Below are 15180 nucleotides of genomic sequence, written 5' to 3' on the forward strand. Positions count from 1 at the left end.
GGAGGCGACTTCGATCGGCGCATGGACACCATTGACTTGGGCAAGCAGGATTATATCGCTTGCAATCGACCTTCCTATCTATGTTTACTTGCTTTCTTTACAGTTTTCTTTTACCGTTTTCTAAATTCCATCAATTACTGTCTAGTAGAATCAGTCTTTAATATTTTTGTATTTCCTTCCAATTTAATTTTGCATGTATCTCCATTTCTTAAATTTAGTAGAACTGGTCATATAATTGTTGTGAATGATTGGATAAATCACCGCAAGGTCTTTTCGACTGGCGTTTTTGATGAATTAAGAAGATAGGAAAGTAAACTATGAGAGGATGGGTGTAATAAGTAAACAACACTGTGCATCCAGTACACCCAAATGCATTGCGGTGAGGGGTATGTTGTACACGTATATGTCTTTTGCCCGTCCTTAGTTAAATGCACCATGTTGAGGTAGCCTCCAGAAATGTATTTAGTTAAGGGGTGTGTTGCGGGGATGTATGCGTGTTGCCCATCCTCGGAAAAAATGTATCTACGTTTATTAGAAGTATGGTGTGAATTCTGAATCATGCACCCATCTTAATCAAATTTGTGAAGTAATCAAATTCTTTAACTCTTGTACAGGCAATAGAAAATTTTTGTAATGCGTTCATTTGTTATTTATTTGTTTACTTTGTTAATAGTCAATACAATCAGAGTATATATTCACTCCACTTTTTGCCTGTGCCTCTTTCTATATCTTCCTTTGCTAATTTTTGTGACATTCTAAATCTCTTATTTTTACGATCTTCATTACGTTGCTAAGATGTATTATATGTTTATACTTAGAAACATTTCACATACTTAGTAAATTCTGACTAACACTTTGTTAATTCTTAGTTTAGTAGTACTTTATTTTTTATCTTTCAAAGTTCTGCTCAAACCTTCTTTTTGAAATTTTCTTCTAATTGTTTGTCGAGTCTCTCCAAACAACGCAATGAGGACCTTGCTCATCTTTAAATTTGGGGTGGGGAAGGTCTGAGCAGATGAGATCAAGATTATGTTGTATTTAAGAAAATGTGTCCATTTTTATTTTTTAAAAAAAAAAATTGCGAAACTCCAATGTCAGCGCAAGGGAAAACCTCAAAACTGTCCCAACCTGAGAAGAGTTTAGTTGTGAAAGAAGCCTGCTCGTAGTTGGATGTTCGTATGATTCGTTTGATTAGGGAGCTGGAAACACAAATACACAAGATAGAATTCACTCATTCCCCAAGGCAGGGGTAAGTAGATAAATTGCTGCTTAAAGGGTAGATTTCGGGTCTTGAACAATGTGGTGCCATACCCTCTCTTGGCCTGAGAGAGGTTTAGTCATAGTTGGACTATGATCTATTGTTCATTAGAGGGATTGGTGATACTTAAGGAGTTCGATGTAACTACAGGGGCAAAATAGTAATTTGGCCCAACTGTACTTACGAGTAATTTGTGAAGGGTCATCGTACTGTTGATTAGTTATATCCAATAGACACAGAAATATATCTGTAGTGTGAAGAGTGCAGCTGTCGGTCTATAGTGGATTGCTTGACAGTTAATGGATGGTGAATAATGTGATTAAAGAGTTTAACTAATTATTCATGTACTGTTGGAGCTTCAAGCTACAGATCCATGAGGTCCCCTTGGTAGCTCAATAGGATTAATTGAGAAAAAATTTTGGATTAATTTGAATTGTTCAAATTAATCCAGGGATTTAATTATATATGATCTAATTAAGTTGTTTCAATTATATGTGATATAATTATCATAATGTATTTGATACATTATAACTTAATGAGAGAAAATAAATATTTTAATGAGATACAAATATAGTTTCTATGAATTGGATTCATAGTTGTTAAATTTAATATAAATATGATTTATATTGAATGCCATATAAACGAGAAAGAAAACTATAGTTTATATTGTATGTGATATAATGTTAAAACTATAGGTTATATGTTATATTTGATATAACATATAATTTAATATATATAATATGATAAGTTAGTTATTATATTTATATTTATATTTATATTAATTATTTTTTTTAATAATAAGGGAGGGAGTTACAACTTCATTCCCCTTCTTTTCTTTCCACCCACGTTAGTGGTTGGTGGTTCTTTTTGGCAAGTAGAAAAGAAAAAGTTTCTTCTTCTTCTTGGCAAGAGTTAATCGATTGAGATAGTGAGAAAAACAACAGAAGTATTCTGTGTGTTTTTGAGTTTTTGAGAACACTCTCATTCTTTTCCTCCTTACCATTAAGTTTTCCCTCAAATCCAAAATAGCCAGAGTCCACCACTCCTAGGTTCTCACCATGAGAATACCAAGAAAACTTTTGTGATCGTGTTCGTTCTTGTTCGAGGTTATTCTTGAAGAAAGTCTTTAAGGGGTTCGTGAACTTTTCGAGGGAAATCGTGAAGAAAGGTCTTCAAATGTGAGGTTTCAAAAAACGTTTTAATTAGAATGTTGTAATTTATAACTAAATGCATATCTTGTTTCTTGTTTACTGTAAAATTTGTATTCAATGAAAAATAGAATTTGGTTGATCCGCTTCCGCTTAAGGTTCTCTCCCCATAGAGATCCTTAAATTTGTATCAGAGCTAGGTTGTAGGTTTTGTTGGGAATATCCTAAAACTCGCAGTTCGTGTTAAACATTCTATTTATCAATAATAATAAATTGTTGATTATGTATTCTATTACAAAATCCAATAAACATATCCATGGCTATAGTATGAATACTGTAACTTTATGTAGTGACATAAACAGGATCAAGTTAACAATATATAGTCAAAATGGTCTAACAAGTATACAGATGAAATTGAGTATCTCATCCTGGTAAAACTACTGGATACGGCCCACTCTGTAGTTGTTACAAAGAGTTGTAAAGTGCTACAAATGATGTGATCCACAAATCGTTCATGTTGAGACATGTGAGTGGGGGCATCTTATGCAATGAGTTTGCATATAGACTGGACCACGAAAATAGTCACTTTTCTTTATAACGACCGTTTACTATTAAAACTGACTATTTCATTATTAAGTAACCTAGGTTAACTCGATCTTAATCCTGAGCTAGCTATGAACTCTTGTTTGTTCGGAATTATCCTTTGATCTACAAATGGTGAAAGTAGTCCAAAAACATTGATCAATAAACCTTCCCTTTTGGGGATAAGACCGGATGAATAGCTGGGGACATAACCCTGCAAGATGGAATTCACTCTTACCCGATTTAGGGTTAGCAGATAGGTTGAGTACTGATTCCAAGTCTTGAACAATCGAGCCCCACCTTCTCATGATATAGAAAGGACTTGATTCATAGGAATTATAAATCAAAATTGTTCATTAGAGAGTCAGTAGAAACTTAAGGAACAAGATGTATTCACAGGGGTAAAACGGTTCTCTTGACCCAACTGTGATTACGAAGAATCTGTGAAGTATCGACTTACTGATTATGGTTATATCAAGTGGACATAATATATCTACAGTGAGGGGAGTTCAACTATGGGCTATAGTGGAGTGACCTATTAGTTAACGAAAGGGGGTTAATTCGGTCTAATGAGTTTAGCCGATTAATCTTGGATCGTTGGAGCCCATGATCTGTAGGTCCATGAGGTCCCCCTACTAGCTCGTAAATGGATAAATATTAGAGTTGCTTGATAAGTTAATTTGAAACGTTCAAATCAGAATTAAACGGAATAGGAGAATTTATATTTAAATATGTTTTAAATATATGAAGATGGATTTGTGTAAAAATTAATCTAATATTTTATATTAAATTAATTAGAATTATTTAAATGATTATTTAAATAATTATTTATTAATTTTATTAGAAAATTAATTTGTGAAATTAATTTTTTAAAATTAATAATTTTTCCAATTTTAAAATCAAATTTTATTTATTGAAATCATTTGATGAAAATAGAAAAATTAGAAAATACACAAATGGAAAATGGTTTTTTCCATTGCCATCTTAAACATGCTCACACAAACACCACTTACCTTATCTTTAATTAGTCCAAGCATGAGCGGCAACCCATGCAGTTATCTTCTTTGCATGTTCACCTGCAATAAATAAAGAAGATTGGAGTGGAATTGAGGCATGCATTCAAAGAGATTTTAGAGAAAATTTTGGGTTGAAGAAAAAGTTCTTCAAGCACACTGGTGCATTGAGCTTCTCCTTTGTTTTTCATCGGTCCAAGTTGTTTTTGAGTCCCACAACTCGTTCTAAAGCTCCAAGAGGATAGTGGGTAAGATCTTGAGGTGGTTCATAGTGTGTTTTTGAGAAGACAACTGTTGAGGGTCAAGATCTTGAAGAGTTCTACAAAGGTATGACTTCAAACCCTCTTATATTAGATGAACATGCTTTAGTTTCTGCCAAAATTAATGAATTAGAATGCTTATTGATCCTTGTTGCTTCCGCTGCATGTTGATACACTTTTATAATTGGTATCAGAGCATCATATAAGCATTCAATTCGCTTTAATTTTGGTGTGGTGGGTGTTTTTCATGAGATATATGAAGCTGATGCACTGATATAGTTTTTTGAGATTTGGCATTTTGTTTCTCTTTAATTTCTTAATTAAATTTGTAATTGGCTCTTGATTCATAAGCTTATATTTGTTATCAAGAGTCTGTAATTTATTTGGAGTCATTAGAGTTGAAACTAAGATGTAATTGAAGAAACAAGTGAAGAAGGCCAGGCTGCATTTCCAGTTTTTTAGCTTCTACTAAAAAATCGTCGTTGAGGTTTAAATGCTAAATGATCATCTAGCTCCATGCGCTAAATTATATGAGGAAAAGCTAGACGATCGTGTAGCTACAGGCGTTGGTTGTTGTGATGTTGGACGCTAGACGATCATGTACCAGCGGGAGCTAAACGATAGCACTACGCGATCGTGTGGCTTTGCGTGGGAATTGAATGATGTGTTGGAAGTGCTATACGATGGCACTACACGATCGTGTAGCTGCGACGCTGAACAATGTGTTGAAGTGCTATGTAATGGTGTTAAACGATCGTATGGCTGTGGCAGATGCTAAACGATGACAAGAAGTGTTATGCGATGGGGTTAAGCAATCGTGTAGTTCTACTCGGGCACTAAACGATGACAAGAAGTGCTATGCGATGGTGTTAAGCAATTGTGTAGTTCTACTCGGGCACTAAACGATGACACTATGCAATAGATGGAAGACATTAAGCCATCGTGTACCTCTGCCCGACACTAGGTGATCGTGTTAGACAATAGTCTTTAGTGTTACACAATCAGCCTTAGTGCCTTTAATTTGACCAATTACATACAGTGGAAAGAGTCTTGTAAAAATGTATTTCGCGGTAAAGGACCTCGAATTTTTCATGGTTGAGGAATGTCCTCAAGTCCCAACCCTTGATGCACCGCGAAGTGTACGCAATGATGAGTTGTGGATGAAGACTAATTCATTGGCCCCACTTCACATATTGGCTAACATACCTGATGTTTTGGCCAAAAGGGTTGAGATCATGGTCATTGCACGCAAGATAATGGACTCGTTACAAGATTTGTTTGAATGTCAGTTCTTACTTTTCGAGCACAAAGGAATGGATGACAGAACCAGTAGTGTCAGTTCCCAAGTTAAACTCCAGGAAGATAAAGCTATTGTTGCTATCTCTGTTGAGGTTCATAGAAGAAAAGTGTTCTTTGATATGGAACTTAGAGCTTATTTAGGTTCTGATACTGATCCCACTACTCTCCAAAAGAGAAGGATGTCTAAAGATAGTAAATCTGATTTATTGGTCTTGGAGACGTGTTTGGTAGAGAAAGATGATTCTGCCTCGATCCTTGATTCGGGTGCTACCAACCATATCAGTTTCTTTTACCAAGGATTCAGTTCCTGGCAAACGTTGCCACAGGGAGAGATGACTCTACGAGTCGATACTGGTGAGGTTGTTTCAGCTATTGCTATAGGTAGACTGAAGTTATTTTTGGACAAGAAATGGTATCTGTTACTGGATAATGTTTTCGTAGTTCTTCATATTAAAAGGAAATTAATCTCAGTTTCTTGTCTCATTGAACAAGGTTATACCATTTTCTTTTCTAAGAATAAAGTGTTTATTTTCAAGAATTAAATGGAGATTAGTTTTTGTTTGATGGAAAATAACTTATATGTACTAAGATCGTTAGTAATAAAAGCCTTGTTTAATACTGAAATGTTCAGTATGATGACTACAACTAAAAGACCAAAGGTTTCTCTTAAGGAAAACACCCATCCTTAGCATCTAAGGTTAGGTCACATCAACCTCAATAGGATTGAACAGTTGGTGAAAAGTGGACTTCTAATGAGTTTAGAAGAAAACTCCTTGCCGGATTATGAATCATGCCTCGAAGGCAAGATAACCAAACAACCTTTTACTGGAAAAGATTATAGAGCCAAGGAAGCCTTAGAGCTTGTACATTCTGACCTTTGTGGTTCGATGAATGTTAGGACTCGAGGTGGGCATGAATATTTAATCTCTTTCGTAGATGATTATTCATGGTACGAGTATTTCTACCTAATGCAACGTAAGTCTGAAGCCCTTGACAAGTTCAAAGAGTATAAAGCTGAAGTTGAAAACTTGTTAGGTAAGAAGATAAAAACACTACGATCTGATCGTGGCGTAGAGTATATGGACCTCCAATTCCAGAACTATATGATAGAATATGGGATTGTGTCTTAACTCTCGACCCCAGGTACACCTAAGCAGAATGGTGTATCGAAAAGGAGAAATAGAACCTTATTGAATATGGTTTGGTCTATGGTTAGTAATGCTCATCTTCCAGACTCGTTTTGGGGTTTTGCGTTGGAGACTGCATGCTATATTCTGAACAACGTTCCCTCGAAAAGTGTTTCTGAAACACGTTTTGAGTTGTGGAGAGGCTGTAAAGGTAGTTTACGCCACTTCAAGATTTGGGGGTGTTCGACCCATGTCCTTGTGACTAACTCGAAGAAGTTAGAACCGCGTTTGAAAGTTTTCCTCTTTGTAGGCTACCTCAAGAAAACGAAGGGTGGATACTTCTATGATTCGAATTAGAACAAAGTATTTGTTTCTACAAATGCTATCTTCTTAGAAGAAGACCACATGAGGGATCATAAGCCACGAAGTAAGCTTGTTTTACATGAGATTTCTAGTGAGACTGAGACTACTGAGGGTTCAACAAGAAATGTTAAACAGACCGAAGATCAACAAGAGTTATTGATGTCGGTACATCTCGTCAACCAGCTCAAGAGGAGACTGCCTCGACGTAGTGGGAGGTTATGAACCCACCGGATCACTACATGGGTTTGACTGAAGCCCTAAATGTCATTTCTAATGATAGGGTCGAGGGTCTGTTGTCTTTTAAGAAAGCAATGGAGGATGTTGACAAAGATGAATGGATTAAAACCATGAACCAGGAGATGGAGTCTATGTACTTCAATAACATCTGGGAGCTTGTGGATCCGCTTGATAGGGTAAGACCTATAGGGTGTAAGTGGATTTATAAGCGAAAGAGAGGTGTAGATGGAAAAGTGCAAACCTTTAAGGTTCGACTCGTGGCAAAGGGTTATACCCAGGCTGAGGGAGTTGACTATGAGGAAACTTTCTCACCCGTTTTCATGCTCAAGTCTATCAGGTTACTCCTGTCCATAGCCACATTTTATGATTATGAGATATGACAAATGGACGTCAAGATTGTCGTTCTTAATGGTAATCTTGAGGAGACCATCTATATGACTCAACCAAAGGGGTTCGTAGTTCCAGATCAAGAGCAAAGAGTTTGCAAGCTTAATATGTCCATTTATTGGCTGAAATAAGCATCTAGATCATGGAACATTAGATTTGACACTACGGTCAAATCATTTGGCTTTAATCAGAACATTGATGAGCTTTGTGTTTGTAAGAAGATCATCAACAGCTCAGTAACTTTCCTAGTATTGTATGTGGATGATATCCTACTCATTGGGAATGATATAGGGTATCTGACTGACATTAAGAAATGGTTAGTTGCCCAGTTCCAAATGAAAGATTTGGGTGAGACACAATATGTTCTAGGGATCCAGATCATTCGGGATCGTAAGAAGAGGGGTATCCTACTCATTGGGAATGATGATATCATTTTCTCAGGCATCGTACATCGATCAAATGTTGATCAGGTATAGGATGCAGGATTCTAAGAGGGGTTTGTCTCCCTTCAGGCATAGAATCGTTTTGTCTAAGGATCAATGTCCTAAGACACCTCAAGAGGTTGAGGAGATGAGACAGATTCCCTATGCTTCATTTTGTAGGAAGCTTAACGTATGCAATATTTTGTATCAGACCCAATATTTGCTACGCAGTAGGGATTGTCGGTCGTTATTAGTCCAATCCAGGATTTGATCATTGGATGGCAGTCAGGACGAAAAATTTCCTATTATTTTCCCACCAATTTTACACAGTGAAAACTTAAAAAAGTCATTATAGTAAAAAAAAAAAAAAAGGCTTAATTATTAATTTAAATAAATTTTATAACAAGTTTTATTCTACTAAAATCTCCATATCGAAATTCACATTAAATTAAATTTATGTGATTTAATTTATCCAATCAAATTTTAGATTATTTACCTAAAAATTCCCTGTTATTTTCCCACCAATTTAAACTTCCATCTCCGACGCAGGGTCTATGAGTGGCTCAAGAGCTTGAAGAATTTGGAAGCCATGTCGTCTAGTAGGTTCCGATTACTGACTGCAGAATCCCCTATCGCTTCTCAAATTCCCAAAACTTTGATCTCCTTTAATTCCCACAATTTCCCTTTCTTTCGATCGATTTCTTTCCAAAGGTTACCATCCAAATCGCCGTCTTCACTATCCGTATCGGCGTCTGCCGCCTCCTCCAAGCCCCTGCAACCCATTGAACAACTCCCTCCCAAGCTTCAAGAAATCGTCAAGCTCTTTCAATCGGTTCAGGATTCGAGGGCTAAGTACGAGCAGCTCATGTTCTATGGCAAAAACCTCAAACCCCTCGACCCCCAATTCAAAAACAAGTCCAACAAGGTCGAGGGTTGTGTTTCTCAAGTCTGGGTCAGAGCTTATTTGGATTCAGATAAAAATGTTGTGTACGAGGCCGATTCGGACTCTGTTCTAACCAAGGGTCTCGCCGCTCTGCTCGTTCAAGGTCTTTCAAATCGCCCTGTCGAGGAGATTCTAAGGGTTTCTCCTGATTTTGTTGTTCTTCTTGGCCTCCAACAGAGCCTCACGCCTTCTAGGAATAATGGGTTTTTGAATATGTTGAAGTTGATGCAGAAGAAGGCGCTTGCGTTGCTTGTGGAATCAGAAAAAGGTAATGGCAGTGCGGTTTCATCGTCACAAACAGATGATTCTGTTGAAAAAGTAGAAGCAGAATCTAATACTGAGAAATCTGTTGAGGATTCGAAGTTGGAGGATAAAGAAAATCACAGTTCTGATATATTAGGAAGTAGAGGGAAGAGAATTAAGGAGAAATTGGAGAGAGAGTTAAGTCCAGTGGAATTGTATGTTGAAGATATCTCTTATCAGCATGCAGGGCATGCTGGGGTAAAGGGTAGCGATGGAGAGACTCACTTTAATTTGAAGGTTGTGTCAAAGGAGTTTGAAGGGAAAAGTTTAGTAAAGAGGCACCGGCTCATTTATAATCTGTTGCAAGATGAGTTGCAGAGTGGACTGCACGCCTTATCCATCTCAGCGAAGACACCTGATGAACTTTGAAGTCATTCATCATAACTCACTTGAAAAAGGTTTTCCTTCCATCTTATCTGTTTTTGAATTCTATTTTGTGGCCTAGGAACTTCTATGATTTCTGAGGAGTATTTATGTTACAATTATCACAATGTTAGCCTTAGATGTTCAAGTTTTGGTGTCAATGAAGCTGTAAACAATTCTTGTTCTCTGATAGAAAAAGAAAGACAAAGGTCTGAGGGCCTTTTTTAATATGAAGAACAAAACGCATAATTTACAAATGAAATTTGTGATCGACTCATTTCATAGGTATAAAACGAATATAATGTATTCCTCCGTGGTTGTGTGGGTTTGATTAACAACTTCTGCTAAACTGTCTTGAAATTTAGGTTGGTTTTTTTCTTACCATCTCCAAGCTCGTATATACTTGTTTACGAAGTCTGGTAAAGTATCTTATGCGTTTCCTATCAAACTGTATCAAACTCTTAAGTTTATGGGCCATTCTAATTTCTAGCCATTGAATTTGGAGTTTCTTCTCAGTCTAGTGAAGCTTCTTAAGGTTGGGCATAGTAGATTGATTTTGATGAATTGATGGATTACGATATTTGGTTAGAGTGATCTGTACTAAAATAGACAGACTAGTACAAAATTGGGGGGAAAATCTAATTTCATTCTCAACAATGTTACAATATATCATTGTCCACGTGAAGTCTTGTGGTGGAAGTCTTATTCTGACTATAGCGAGCATTTTGGTAGCAAGTTCAAGATTTTGGTTAATTGTGAAGGCCTTGGTTTTGTTGAGTTGGAATTATTATTTTGGCGATTTTCTGGAGATTTTCTTTAAAGAAGACTCATTTTGGTGCAAAATGGCAAAAAGCATCCTTGGCAAGTCGATTCCCTTCTTTTGTTTCTGCTTGACGTCGGCAGCTGCTTTTTGTTGCATTTTCTCTCTTTTTAGTTGGTTTCTGAAGGATATGAAGAGATGGTGTTTCAACTTCTATTGATTTTGTAAGAGGGTACAAAGTGGTTTTTCGCCTTGTTCTGTGCAGCTGGAGTTTGATAGCCTTCAAGATTGTTTTCCATTATTTCTTTCTTCAAGCTTTTGGTTGCCTCTTATCCGAAGGATATTCTTCTCTATTAAGGCTTGTGGAAGCTTCCATATCACTGTTTGTTGATCATTTTACAATGTTTGATTGGTGGTTATTGAAGGGATTCAATATCTTTTCTTTGAGTGCTGCTTTTCCAAGGTTCCAATGTTGTTTCAAGACAAGCATCGGCCTTACCTCGTTCAATTTGAAGTTGCCAGAGTTAAGGCTTCATCTTTTTGGTGTGTTCTCCAATCTATTTGCAGAATTTTCTATGTCTTATGCTTAACCGGGATTGTTTTTATTTATCCAGTTTAATTATCTTGTATTGATATATGTATTACTACAAGCATACTTGGCAAGTTCTTGTTTTGTTTTGTTTCCTTGTATTTTGAGCATTAGCCTCATTTAATTTATTCAATGGAATGTCATGTTTCCTTTTAATATATATATATATATATATATATATTATAATCAAGCCCATCCAATAACTAGAAACGACATTAAAACTCAATTTGAAATCTCTTCAGTAATTATCTATCAATTTTGGCTCTCTCAGCCACGTCAGGTTTCACTTTGTGCCTTGTTTTACTTTTCAAATAAATTTGTGCCTTGTTTAAAAAGAATTCATTAAGATCAGTTGATAGCTTATCTTATTGAATCTCTGTTTGGGGAGCTTTGTTGTAATTGCCAATAGGTGCTGGAGTTTATACTCCATCATTTCATCAATCAAAGAAGCTGTTTCTATATCCAAAAAAAAGAAAAAGATCCATTGATCTTTCAATGGGAGTTCTCAGTGTCTCTTTATTTTCTTGTGAGGTAAATACCTTAGTTTAGATTTGGGGATTTTACTAGGTTTTTAGAGCATAGTATCTTCTTCCAGGTTCTCTTTAAGCCTAGAGTTGAGATTGTGTTTCTTATATTTCCATCCCTTCCTTTATCCTGAAAAAATGCTTTTGATTTTAAGATTGAGCTATATCTTGTGATGCACTCTCCATCCAGCGGGTGTTTTCTAATGCTGAACAAAGTTATATTGTACATATGACTTTTGGAGGGTGAGGGAGTCCATTTTTTTCACACCAAAGTTCAATCACGAGCAATGTTTTAAAAGTCTAAAGGTGACCTTGAGACTTTTTCCCTTGAAGAGGTGAGGCACAAGCCTTGAGATGATATGAGACATAAGCCTCAATTTTTATTAAAACATTACACAGATCCTAAATTTTTATTTATCAAGTATTGCTAAACATAATAGTTATATTATAAACAAAGTTCACCCTTGTCAATTGCCACTTTGTAGTAATAGTTCAAATTACAACTCAAACCTTTAGATTTTTTATGAATGGGATAAATTAATAGTAATACTATGTTCCTAATTATTATATGAGGTGTAGAGGTTTTTAAGCCTCAATGTGTTTTCATAGAGGCATTATCCTCTCCTATGAGTGGCATAAGCCTCTTACAGTCCAAAGAAGGTGCAAGCCTCGAGGATAAAAGTTAGAGTGAGCCTCAAGATATAAGCCTCGATAAATTTTAAAACATGATCACTAGGAGTGTGACGTATGTGATTTGATGGGTTTTCCTAAATTTGATGCATGAGTTCCATGAATCAACAACTTCTTGGGACACTCAGGATGGTCTGAATTTCCTTGAGTGCATTATTTTAAATGGAAATTTATTGCCTTCTATCGGCTAGCTTGCTTTTAAGTCAGTCTATCTTCCTATTTGGTATTGGCGCACTCAAAGTTCGAAGATAGAATGACCAGGATGTCATATTCCCTGTAATCAGAAAATTATCTAAACTTTGTATTTCATGTATGGTTTTCCTAATTAAATATTCATTAGAGGACATGCTTAATAATGAAGTCTTTGATTGGATTAATTGATAATAGATGGTATAGTGGAATAGATTAACAGACAAGGGAACAACAAAAAAGCTGTAAATTTAGACGCTTTTAAGTTCTGGGGTTCAGAATCATAGTAAAGCCATAGGGTATATAATAATTTTATGAGATTCCCAGCAGCAAATGTGGTAGAATGGGACGATGTTCTGTAGCAGTAAGCTGGTTTAAAAATCCATAGTTATAAAGGTAAATACATGTATGAAAAAAAAAATGTCAGTTCGGAAAAAAAAAAAAGTGGTTCCTATCAAAACTGAAAAAAGTGATTGGCAGAGAATCCTTGAAGGATATTTGGTTGATACTCATAAGGCACACATGTTTCCCCTTAGCCATTGATGGGGGCTATTAGGACATGAAACTTGAAAGAATAATGGAGTCAAAGATGAGATTGTTATTACTTGTTAAGAACTAAAATGTCAAATTGATATTGCTGAATTACAGCAACTGGGCAGAGTTATTAAACTGAAGATTTTTCTTTATTAGTTGTGTTTCTGTAGTCTATATTTTGGCTGATCCTCGGTTCACACATGCTAGTTGTTAAGGAAGAATCACCAAAAAAGCTCACACACAAATCCTTTTTGACCCAATAATTTCCTTGCATTAAGTTTCAGATTGTAGAAGTGAAAAAAAAATGGTGTAAACCATGTCAAACAAGATGAATGTTGTTTAACTGATATTTCAGATCTGTTCAGACTTATATGCATAACTGTGATTTGGACAATGCATACAGAGATAATATAGCAGGTGTACAATATATATAGTCGTGTGTATATATATTTCTGCTTCTTCACCTCTTGATCTTGCAACTCCGAGCAACTAGAACACCAGTTGGTGGACTAGTCATCACCAACTGGCATCGGCTGTGCAACCAGTAAGAGTAATGAATAATACCCAGTGAAGCTTTGACCCTAAAAGTTCCTCTGATGTTATAGACAACTTTGTTGTTCTGTACCTGTCGTCGAAGTACCAACCCGAAATTTTGTGGCAAGAAAACTAGACTGGATATCAAGTGAACAGGTTGTAACCTGACTTCCTTTTTTCTTTGACTGAAAGGTTGGATTGCTTGAGTTGCTATGAGTCTATCCCCAAAAAACAGCTCTATGTCAGCATTCTCGTACCTCAGATCGACTCTATGGTTCGGGTTGGTGAAATTTATGAGAACGGTGAAGTCTCCATTGAGATATTCAGGTGCATCAAAGTAGATGGTGCTGAGGCTTGCATTTGGTATGTCAAACAAAGGATTTCTTGGTCTAACAACCAGGAAAATGATCAAAGTTGCAATTCCAAGGAAGATGAGAAGAAGACTAAAAAGTAAACACAGGAATGCAAAACACCATATAATTGGATTCGTTTGGCGTGGCCGAGCTTGCTGTAGTAATTGTGGTTTTCTGTACTTACTCGAGTCTGTATGATTTGTATTCAGCAGCGGCGTGTGTGGTTTTGTAGCTCGATTTTGTACAATTATTTGATCCAAGGAAGCCAGCTCTGCATCTCTTGAAGATGAAGCAGGAGTAGTAGATGCTTGAGCAACTACTGCCGAGGCGGGGGATGGTGTAGTCGTTGGTTCAGCAGCAGTGTTGGATGGCGAACTTGCTGATGGAGTTATGAAAGTTGGTGTTGGTGGTGGTGGTGGAGGAGGAGGATATAGAGGAGGCATCTGAGCAAGGCTGAATGAGAATCCTCAGAATCAAGGATGAAGATGAAAGTTGATATCTTTACAAAATTGTTTATATGAATTATTAGGTGATTCAAGTAAAAAAAAAAGAAAAAAAAAGGGAACTAAAGAAGCTTTTGATAAAGGGTGTGGGACCAATGAGCTGTTTATTGGTATTGGGGAAAGAGAGGGAGGGGAGTGTTCTAAAAGATGAAATAAAGTTGAACCAAATAGGTGTCTTTGTTTGAATTGAATAACTTCAGCTTTTGGAATTGCAATTCCCTCCAAGTAAAACTCCAAAGGAGAGCCGTTTGTGTATTCATGGATGTATTCCACATGTAATCTTAATGGCTATACAATACAGTTTTTTCCTTTTATTTTTATTTTTTTTGAAAAGTGCATATATAATACAGGTAAATTAGTACCTTTTTTCAAAAAAAAAAAAAGGAAAAAAAAAAAAAGAAAATAACTTTTTGAACAAATTATATGCAAATTGTAGTGATATCTCGTACTTTCTTGAAGCACACTCCACTCTTCACTCGTGGCAACGGTTTGGACACAAGGACATAACATACTTTACTCTGTTAAGTTAACTAAAGTTGAGATTGATTTTGAGAGTGTCAAGAGTGAATTATAAAAGAATCTTCACTGGAGAAAAATTGATTACAAATGAAAATGAATTCCTTTAAGCTACTTTTTAAAAATGTGAAATGTTATCATTTTAATAGAATAAATTCGATTTTGTTGATTTATAATTCAATTCTCTCTCTTGTTCAAAAAAAAAAAAAATAAATAAATAAATAATTCTCTATCAAAAAGCAGTACAACTACCTCTTAATTACTAAAAACATAATTTAGAGCC

The 15180-nt window shown here is 35.9% G+C and overlaps 2 protein-coding genes across 4 annotated transcripts; one reads left to right on the forward strand and one right to left on the reverse strand.

Annotated features, from left to right (window-relative positions):
- The first annotated feature begins 8613 nt into the window (after window positions 1-8613).
- Window positions 8614-11210, forward strand: CPSUFE (chloroplast sulfur E). Of its 3 annotated transcripts, none has more exons than XM_039041728.2 (2): window positions 8614-9740; window positions 10731-11210. In XM_039041728.2, the coding sequence occupies exon 1, from the start codon at window positions 8686-8688 to the stop codon at window positions 9709-9711; it is 1026 nt and encodes a 341-aa protein (XP_038897656.1). In that variant the 5' UTR covers window positions 8614-8685; the 3' UTR covers window positions 9712-9740; window positions 10731-11210. The 3 variants fall into 3 exon arrangements, with proteins under 3 accessions (XP_038897656.1, XP_090173996.1, XP_038897655.1); XM_090317870.1 differs by having other exon boundaries at window positions 8621-9740; window positions 10071-11210; XM_039041727.2 differs by having other exon boundaries at window positions 8621-9740; window positions 10222-11210.
- Window positions 11211-13239: 2029 nt separating this feature from the next.
- LOC120085632 (Late embryogenesis abundant (LEA) hydroxyproline-rich glycoprotein family) lies at window positions 13240-14406 on the reverse strand. Its single transcript, XM_039041731.2, has one exon. It carries the CDS (start codon window positions 14319-14321, stop codon window positions 13452-13454), a length of 870 nt encoding a protein of 289 aa, XP_038897659.1. The 5' UTR covers window positions 14322-14406; the 3' UTR covers window positions 13240-13451.
- Between the last annotated feature and the right edge of the window lie 774 nt (window positions 14407-15180).

This window comes from Benincasa hispida, chromosome 9 (assembly GCF_027475165.1).
Source record: "Benincasa hispida cultivar pf3 chromosome 9, pf3_genome.v1.1, whole genome shotgun sequence".
Taxonomy (NCBI): Eukaryota; Viridiplantae; Streptophyta; class Magnoliopsida; order Cucurbitales; family Cucurbitaceae; genus Benincasa; species Benincasa hispida.